Source organism: Petaurus breviceps, unplaced genomic scaffold (assembly GCF_028583685.1).
Source record: "Petaurus breviceps papuanus isolate PSGF00001 unplaced genomic scaffold, PetGlider_PUasm1.0 99, whole genome shotgun sequence".
Lineage (NCBI taxonomy): Eukaryota > Metazoa > Chordata > Mammalia > Diprotodontia > Petauridae > Petaurus > Petaurus breviceps.
The window spans coordinates 7,009,388-7,019,387 of NW_027187465.1; the positions used below are offsets into that span (position 1 = coordinate 7,009,388).

Below are 10,000 nucleotides of genomic sequence, written 5' to 3' on the forward strand. Positions count from 1 at the left end.
CTCTCTCTCTCTCTCTCTCTCTCTCTCTCTCTCTCTCTCTCTCTCTCCTCTTTCTCTCTCTCTCTCTCTCTCTCCTTTTCCTCTCTGTCTCTCCTTTTCCTCTCTGTCTGTCTCTCTCTCTCTCATCTTCTATTTGATCTTCTACAAGTCACCTCATTTCTCTGGGCCTCAGTTTCCTATCTGTAAAATGGGAAGAATAGCATCTATTTCACAGGGTTGCTGTGAGGAATAAGTGATGTAATGTTTGTAAAGTGCTTTGTAAACCATAAAATGCTCTGTGATTAGGAGCAGAGGAGCTCTGGACCTGTTGTTATGAAAAACCTGGGTCTGAATTTTGTTTCTAGTACTTCTTGGCTGTATAACCATAGGCAAATTATTTCAACTTTCTAAATCTTAGATTACTTGGAAATAAAATGGACAGAGTAAGATTTGTACTGTGGAGATGACCAGCAGTTATGGATGAAGTGCTGGGCTTAGAGTTAGGAAGATGTATGATCCTCAGCAAGTCACAGCTTCTCCATGTTTTGGAAATGTCCTGGACCTTGCAGACTGAATCATCTGCTTGGTGAAGGGAGTTCCCACAGCAGAAGTTTCCTATGCTGATGAACTAACAGATCTCACAGGGTTGTTAGGAGGAAAACATTTTATCTACTTTAAAGTGATTTAAACTATGAGTATTATTTTTATTTTTATTCCTACCATTTATTAGCCTTATATCCTCAGAAAAGTCCCTTCTATTCAATCCTTTGTAAGATGGTGGGGAAAGGGAGATAATAACACGTGCTTCACATACCTAAGAGACCTGTTCTGAAAGTCTTAGAAGACAGAATGGTATAATTAGCAGAGAACTAGAGTTGGAGAAAGAGAACCTGTGTTTGAAGTCTGGATCTGTTACTTATGTAGTCTTGGGCAAGTCACTTAAATTTCTTGGAGCTTCAAAGAGGATTTCTAGGATTATGGGAACACATCATGGTACAGTAGAAAGAGTTATGACTTTGAAGTCAGAGAATCTGGGTAAGTGACTTAGGTTCTGGGGGCCTGTTTCCTCATCTATAAAATTATAGACTTAGACTAAATGGACTCTGAAATCCCTTCCAGCTCTAGAAGGATAATCCTAAATTACTTAACCTTTCAGTTTCCTCATCTGAAAAATGAGGGAGTTGGGGTAGGTGGCCTCTGAGGTACCTTTTACCTCTATATCTATCCTTCTATAAATTTTCTAATCATCTGGGCTTATAATTTCAGACTAATTTTCAACTCTTCCCCCTTACTACAATAGTGGAAAGAAGACTGCAATCAAAGGATTTGGGTTCAAGTTCTACCTTTAACTCAAAGATCTATGTAACCTTGGAAAATCAATTCTCTTCTCTGGGCCTTAGTTTCTAACTGTAAAATGAGGGCATTGGACTAGCTGTCCTCTGAAGTCCCTTTCAGTGCTAGAGCTAGGAACCTATGATTAGTTTGTAAACCACAAAAACCCTACTTAATGGTGACCACCTGATATTATCATTACAAGGTTCAAAGGTTTCCCACCCCATAGCCCAAGAGAATGAAGGCCTCCTGACCTGGTGCCTGCTCTGTGGTGATGACGGTGGTTGTAATGATGGTAGAAGTGGTTGTCTCTTGACTCTCTTCTGAGGCTGAGCTGGTCAGGTCATTCTCCACCATCTTCTCCTTCAGAGGAATGGGACTGGCCCTATCCTCTACTGGAGTATCCTGAGCTGTGGGAATGGAAGCCTCGGCCTCATCTGGACTTTGAAGCAAGGTGTGTTCTAGGAGTGGCAGGGAGGTGTAGGGGGAGATCTCCAAGGGAGCTGGGGTGGTGGGGCCACCGCCTCCTTTCCGGCCTAGCCAGGAGGGCTGCTCGGCTGTCCCGTGTTGGCCCTCCAAGGCGCCAGAGGCCAGGTCCCCTGCTGCATGGGGCTTTTCTGTAAGGAAGAAGAAGCCTGGACTGGAGGGGGCAGGCTGGGAAGTCATCCTCTGCAGCATGGAAGGAGCAGCCTTTGGTCTCAAATGCTTTCTGGCTGTGTTCACTTGCTTCAGAGAGGGGGGTTTCTTCCGTGGTGGAAAGGCATGCTTCCCACTGGGCTCTGGGAGGGCTGTTGACACAGGCAGGCTTTCCAGGTGAGCTGGCGCTGTTCCTTCCAGCTCCAGCTCCAGATCTGCGGCTTCTTCCCCAGACTGGGCAGCACTTGGAGTGGCACCCACTTTGCCTTCAGCATTTTCCTTACTGATCTTGTTTGTTAGTGCTTCTGGGTGCAGGTGGTATGGGCTAGAGGGCCCGACCCTCCCTTCTGAGTAAACATCTAGGAAAGGAAAGAAAAGATGCAAATAAATTCTGGGTTATTTGTATAGGACTATGGACTGTTGCAGCTAGAAGAGACCTTAGAGGAAATGAGAGCATTTAGTCCAGTGCTCTCATTTTACAGTTGAAGAAACTGAGGACCAGAGAGAAGTGATTTTCCAAAGGTCACATAGAACATTGGGGTATTAAATATAAGAGCTGGAGGGGTCTTAGAATAGAGAATGTCAAAGCTGGGAGGGGCTTTCAAAGAGATCAGCTCCAGAAGGGACCTTAGAACATAGAATTTCAGAATTAGGAAGGGTCTTGAAACAGACTGTCAGAAGTGAGAGCAGCTAAGGTTATTGTCAAAGTTGGAGGGGACCTTAGACCTAAGATGTCAAAGCTGGAAGAGACCAAAGAGAAAAAATTCATTCTCTGTTCTAGGCCCTTTCCAGCTTTGACTTTTAATGTCTTCCTCCCTCCCTCCCTTCCTTCCTTCCTTCCTTCCTTCCTTCCTTCCTTCCTTCCTTCCTTCCTTCCTTCCTTCCTTCCTTCCTTCCTTCCTTCCTCCCTCCTTCCTTCCTTCATTCCTTCCTTCTTAGAAGAAGATGATCAGAACACAAAATACTGTATCCAAACAGGACCTTACTGTTCTTGCCTTGCTAATCTGAACTCTAGGTCACCCCCAGCATTCACCTTCTCTGCTCCCACTGCTGGGATGCCAAACACTGCTGGAGGAAGACTATTCCAAATTAATGCAAGGTAACCTAAATTAGGACCTCGCTGTTATGCTGTAATTCTTTTATTCTGGTTTGATTGTCTCTCTATCACCCTTTCCCAAGTGGCTATTTCAGTCCTTCTCTTCTCTCTTCAAGCTCACAAGTTCATGTAACCCATCTTTCTCTCTCCACAAATATCCTTGCCTCCCACTTCACTGAGAAAACTTGGACCATCTATTGTGAGATTCCTCATCTCCCCTCCATAATATCTCCAAACACCTTTCCATATTCACCCATTCTCTTATCCTTTGTTCTAGTCTCAGAGGATAAGACAGTCATGCTAAGTCCAGGCTAAGCTTTCCACTTGTGTTTTTGATCTTCTCTCTTCTAGTCTCCCCTGTTCACTTCTCATCAATCACCCCCAACTTCCTAACCTTATCTTCAATCTCTCTCCATCTCCAGTCTCCTTTCTTGTAGCCTACACAAATGTACAGGTTTTCTTTATCATAGAAACAAGAAGCTGATAACCTTCTTTTGACCCTGTCATCCCCTCACGATATCTCCCGGTATCTCTCTTCCCCTTGAATGCTAAATTTCTAAAAAAAAATAATGTTGTGTATACTCATTGCTTCCAACCACCCACTCATTTCTCAACTCCTTGCAGTCTCGTTTTTGACTCTACTGATTAGATGAAATGTCCTTTCCAAGATAACCAGTCACTTCTAATAGCTAAATCTTACAATCTCCTCTCAGTTCTCATCCTCATTCACCTTTCTATAATATGTACCATTGTTTCTCTCCCCTCCTTAGTCTCCTTCCCTTGACTCCCACTACACTATTTGTTTTCTGGGTTCTTTTGTCTGTCCATTCATCTCTTTTTCCTCCTCCCTCTATTGCCCCACAAATCTGAGTCTCCCCTAAGTCTCTCTCTCCTGGGTCCTAGTATCGTTTGTACTGACAATATCTTTCCTGATCTTCCCACCCTCTTCCAGGGGTTCAATGACCATTTCTGTGCAGATGACTTCAAAGTCATATCTCCTCCCAATCTCTTCCCACATCAAAAACAGCGATTCCTAGATCTCCTACTGGAAGCTTCAAGTCAACATGTACAAAATGGAATTTGTTGTCTTCATCTTTTGGTCCCATCCCAAATTCCTTCCCCGATATCTGTCCCTCAACTTTTGTTTTTCTATTGATGGTAACAGGAAAGAATTCTGGACTTTGGAGTCAAGAGAAACATGGATTGGAAACTCAACTTGTGGTACCTTGGATAAGTCATTTAACCACTCAGACCTTCAGTTTACTCATCTGTAAAATGGAGATAAATTGGAGGTATAGACACTTCAAAAATGCTCATTTCACAGGGTTGCCAGAAAGTTCTCTGTTAAGCACAAGGGACTATAGAAACTAGAGATTGTATTGCTATTTTTATAGCAATAATTTGCTATAAGCACAATGGTCCTTCCAGTCACTTGAGTTTGAAAGCTCAGTCATTCTCCCTCATTCCCCTCACATCCTACATTCAGTTGCCAACTCAATTTCCTGTTCCATTAGTACAAGTTTACACCTTTCTCTCTACTCCCATGGCCAACACTCTATTCCAGGCCCTCACCCCCTCTTCCATGAACCACTATAATCATCAACTCTTTTGTTATAGAATTATGGGACCACAGAGCTAGGGCTGAAACAATCTCAAAGGCCACTGGATCCAGCCCCCACATTTTAGAGAGGGGGAAACTGAAGTCAAGAAGGTTCCTAGTCTCCTAGATTGAGAACTCAAGGCCATCTAGTCCAACTCTCTGCTTTGTACAGACAGGCAAACAGAGGCTCAGTCTTCCTGTATCCAGCCTCACCTCTCAATAGTTCACCAACGTGATTTTCCTTAAGAGCAAATCCATCATGTCAAGCCCCCTCAGTGTCACCCTCCCTACTCAGTAAACTGTGATGGCTCCCTATTGCCTCCAGGATCAAATACAGAATCATCTCTTCGGCATTCAGAGCCCTTCATAACCCAGCCCCCTCCTACCTTTCTGATTTTCTTATACCTGAGTCACTGATGAGTACTCTGACCCAGTGACACTGGCCTTCTTTCTTTTCCATGACCAAGACAATCCATCTCTTGACCCTGGGCATTTTCTCTGGTTTGAAATGCTTTCTCTTGGCTTCTCTGGCTTCTTCCAAATCCCAGCTAAAATTCCATCTTTTACAAGGTGCTTTTCCCAAGTCTCCTTAATTCTAGGACTTTCACTCTCTAATTATTTCCTACTTATCTTGTATATAGCTTGTTTGGGGCAGCTAGGTAATTTTGTGGATAAAGCACCTTGTCCCGAGTCACAAAAACCTGAATTCAAATCCTGCCTCGGATACTAGGTGTGTGACACTTAACTAAGTCACTTAACCCTGTTTGCCTCAGTTTCTCCATCTGTACAATGAACTGGATAGGGAAAGGAAAAATGCTCCAGTACCTTTGCCAGGAAAATACAAAATGAGGTCACAAAGAGTTGGACATCACTGAAATGACTGAACAATGTCAACAAAATAGCTTGCTTGTCCTTATTTGTTTGCACATTGTCTCCTTCATTAGACTGTGGGCTTCTTGAAGGCAAGGCTGTCTTTTATCTTTTTTTTTTTTTGTATCTCTAGCACCTAGCCTAGTGCCTGGCACCTAGCAGGTAATTAGTAAATGTTTACTAATTGATAACCTCCACACAGCTGGTATATTAATCTTTTTAACGTGATGCATCTGTTCATGTCATTTCCCCCCTCAAAAATACTCAGTGGCTCCCTATTGCCTCTAGGATGAAGTTTAAATTCTTTAGTCAGGCATGTAAAATCCTTCAAAATCTGGTGCTGACCTACCTTTCAAACTTATTTCACATCAATTCTATTCATTTATTCTATGGTACAGCCCAAACGATCACATTTGTTGTTCTCTCCCCTTGTCCTGCCTATTTCTGCTTCTGTACATTTGGGTAGACTATCCTTCCCTCTTATTTAGTTTGAAGGCACTCCTCATCTCTGCCTGTGGAAAGCCTTTTCCTTCTTGGCTCATCTGAGGCATTCCCTCCTCCAGGAAGCCTTCCCTGATGACTGTCAGCTGGAAGTACTCTCTCAATACTCAAATATTCCTACAGCACCTTATAGGGAGCCCTCCATGTTCTCCTTCCTCCCAACCGTGTAGCACATTAATCTGTCTATGTATCTTATCCTCTCAGTAGAATGTAACCTAGTCAAAGCAGCAAGTGTATTACACATTAAATGAATGTTATGTTCCCCATTATACACGATGTACTGAGAATACAAATACAAGCAAATAGAAGGACTGGCCCTGCTCTCCAGTAGCTTACATTCTAATGTGTGGGGGGGGATATCATATAAAAGGGAGCTGAAAGGCAGTGAAGAGGGGAGAGAGTGAGGGTGGATGGTGCTCTAGGGGTGGGGAATCTGCAGCGTCATGCCACATGTGGCCCTCTAGGCCCTCAAGTGTGGCCTTTTGACTGAATCCAAACTTCACAGAACAAATCCCCTAAATAAAAGGATTTGTTCTGTCAAACTTGGACTCAGTCCAAAGTCTCACTTGATTGAGCACCTGAAGAACCACATGTGGCCTTGAGGCTGCAAGTTCCTCACCCCTGCAGGCTGAGCCCCATAGAGAAGGGAGCTGAGATGGGAAGTGACCTCCCAGGTGTTACATGGAGAGTCAGTACTAGGTTGGGCCCAGGTTTTCTGTCTCCTGGTTCAGGGTCAGCTGTTGAACATGTTTCAGTAATGAGATTCTGTCCCTGCCTGCTTTGGGCCATCACCACCAGCATTTGAGCAGTGTCAACACTAGAAGAACAGAGAAATCCTGAATGAAGAGTAAGTTCTGGGACTTGAGACCCAGACTTTTTCTTGAGCCCTAGTTCTGACTGCTGGCCTTTGTTCTCCTGGTGCCACTCTTGGAGCATCCCTTGGCCCTCAGTGGGGCTGGGTAGGCTTCTCTGTTCTCACGGAGTAAGTCTCTCCAGCTCATTCTATATGGATTGCAGTACTTTGCTTCTGGCATCAACAAATGCTTGTGTTGTATAACACTGATTAGAATCCAGCCATCATTCCAGGAGAGCACAGGCTCTGTCTGCATCCCAGATGGGCCTGGTCCCGGTGCTCAGGCTGTGCATCTGTGTGCTGGCCCAGGAAGGGGAAATTGTTAACTGGTCAATTTTGTTGGGTCTTTCTAAAGAGTGTTAGCTGGGCCATCAAAGGACCTAGATTCAAATTCACCTCTGCCACTTACTATATATGGCATGGGTATAAGGTAGTGGAGTCTGAAGATCTGGGTTTGAATCCAGGCTCTATCTACCATTTACTACCTTGGGGGCAACTAAGTGACACAGTGGTTAGAGTCCTGGGCTTGGAGTCATGAAGACCTGAGCTCAAATCAAACCTCAGACACTTACCAGCTGTGTGACCCTAGGAAAGTCACCCTCTATTTGCTTAAATTTTCTCATCTGTAAAATGGGGATGATAATAGCACCTAATTCCCAGGATGTGAGGATCAGCTGAGATAATAACTGTAAAGTGCTTAGCACAGGGCCTGGCACATAGCAGGTGCAACATAAATGTCAGTTCCTATCCTTGGTGCCTGTAGGATCCTACAGAAGTCAATTCATTTTTATGGGCAACAGTTTTCTCTTCTAACAAATAAAGGCTTTGGACTCATTGGTCTGGAGGGTCTAGGATCCTATTACTGATGATTTAACCACCTCTTCTCCCCATGGATTCTTAGCTCAAATTGATCATCCCACACACACGCACAGGCACAGGCACACACGTGCATATGCATGCATGCACTCACACACGTGCACATGCATGCACACACTCACACACACACACACTTCATGCACCCTAGGTTAAGAACCCCCCTAGCCTTTTGCCCACTATGGAAAAGACAGCAGGAGCCAAGTTGTGCACAGCCTTCAAAGCCAAATGGAGGAGATTGTGTTTGATCCTGGAGGGAAGCAGGAGCCCCGAGAGGGTTTGTTTTTGAACAGAGGAGTGCCATGGTCAGATCTGTGCTTTAGGAATACCATTTTGGCAGCTGAGTGAGGATGGACTAGAGAGGGGGAGACTAGGGCTGGGGAGACCAATGAGGAAGCTCTTGTCAGTGTCTGGGAAAGAGATCATGAGGCTCACACAGGGGTGTGTGTGTATGTGTGTGTGTGTGTGTGGGCATGTGTGTGTGTGTGTATAAAGAAGGGGATATTTTGATTTTCTCTAATTATTGGTGAGTTAGAGCATTTTTTCATATGACTATTGATAGCTTGGATTTCTACCTCTGAAAAGTGCCAATTCATTGTTGTTGTTCATTCTTGTCTGAGTCTCCGTGACCCTGCATGGGGTTTTCTTGGCAGAGATACTGGGTGGCTTGCTATTTCCTTTTCCAGCCCATTGTACAGATGAGAAATTGAGGCAAACAGGATGAAGTGACTTGCCCAGGGTCACCCAAATGGTAAGTATCTGAGATGGGATTTGAACTCAGGAAGATGAGTCTTCCTGATGCCAGTCCTGGTGCTCTAGCCACTGTGCTAACTAGCCCCCTAGTCATATCTTTTGGGGAAAAAATAAAGAAACAGATTTAAGGGACTTTTTGGAGATAAAACTGACAAGAGATTGGATTTAGGGAGAATAGTAAGGGGGTAGATTCTAGGACGGGCACCTTAGAAGATGGTAGCATCTTCAGGAGAAACAAGGAAGCTTGGAGAAGGGTCGAGCTATCTTGGGGAGAAGAGTGAGATAAATAAGACTTTTTAAAAAAAACGAAACAACTGGAGAGGAAGACAAATGAGCATGGGATCAAACATTAGATCAAGTGTTCCTGACTATACTGCAAGGGCCAAGGTGGCACCCAGTGCTGGAAATGGAGCAAGTAAGACCTAAATTCAAATCCTGACTCTTACATCTACTTGCTGTGTGACCTTGAGCAAATTGCTTAACCAGTCTGAGCTTCAAACAAAACTCTAAAATAATAGGGAGGGAGTGTGGTACACTGGAAAACTTGGAACACCAAAGACTTGCATTCCAATCCCATGCCAGGTACTCACTACCTGTGTGGAGTTGGGTCTGTTTCTTCATCTGCAAGTCAAGTTAACAAGCATTTACTAAGTGACTTCTTCAGGGATGCACAGCTAGTAAGTGTCTGTGGACAGGTTTGAATTCAGGAAGATGACTTCCTGACTCCTGGAGAAGTGCTCTGTGCACTATGGTGCCACCTAGCTGCCCAAGGGGAAAAAGATAATAAACACTATTTTGGGAATCATCTGACAGTGGCTGCCTCCTATTTATCAATGCTTCCCCCTTATGTATGGAGCCTCAAACTGTATTTTATACTACTAACCAGGACAGAGGGCAGGGGGACTGTCCTCTCTCTAATACTAGACACTGGGCCTCTCCTATTTCTGCCATTTAGATTTCTTGGCTGAAGAGATTTCCCATAAAGTCAATGGCTCTGTCTCCACTGGGGTCCCCTGGGCAAAAGGAGGGGACAAATTGTAGTAGCTAAAGAAAGTGCTTCATGAAGTGAGAGCCAGCTGAGCCAGAGGAGAGTCAGCCCTTTCCATGGAAACCAGGGTTGCTAAGGAATGTACTTAGTATGCTCTGCAGGAGGCACTCCCCCTGTCCCCTACTCCCCCTCAACACACCCGACTCCTCAGAGATCTCAAATGAGCCTGGATTCTGCAGGCTTTCAAGTTGAAGGTTAAATTCACTGCAATTATTTTGTTGCCTTTGGCCACCAGTTTATGCAGGGAAAATGGCCTGATGAGAGAAGGGTGGGGGGAAATTATGATGGCTGTAGTGCTGGTGGTGCTCATAATGGGGGGAATCTAAGGGGTCTGGGCTCTCAAACTGCCAAAATGGCAAATGAGAACTGTCTTTGTTGATGGGTGGCAGGGCTATTGTGGGTGATGAACTCTGTTTTCAGGAAGTTTTATGTATATTGTCCCAGTAATCCTAAGATTTA

General features: G+C 44.5%; 1 protein-coding gene across 1 annotated transcript in view; it reads right to left on the reverse strand.

Moving 5' to 3' along the window:
* SEZ6L (seizure related 6 homolog like) overlaps window positions 1-10,000 on the reverse strand; it is a 248,393-nt gene that overhangs the window by 112,812 nt on the left and 125,581 nt on the right. The window contains exon 2 of the mRNA XM_069081915.1: window positions 1,566-2,306. Coding sequence (XP_068938016.1) covers window positions 1,566-2,306 — 741 coding nt within the window. The remainder of the gene's footprint in view (window positions 1-1,565; window positions 2,307-10,000) is intronic.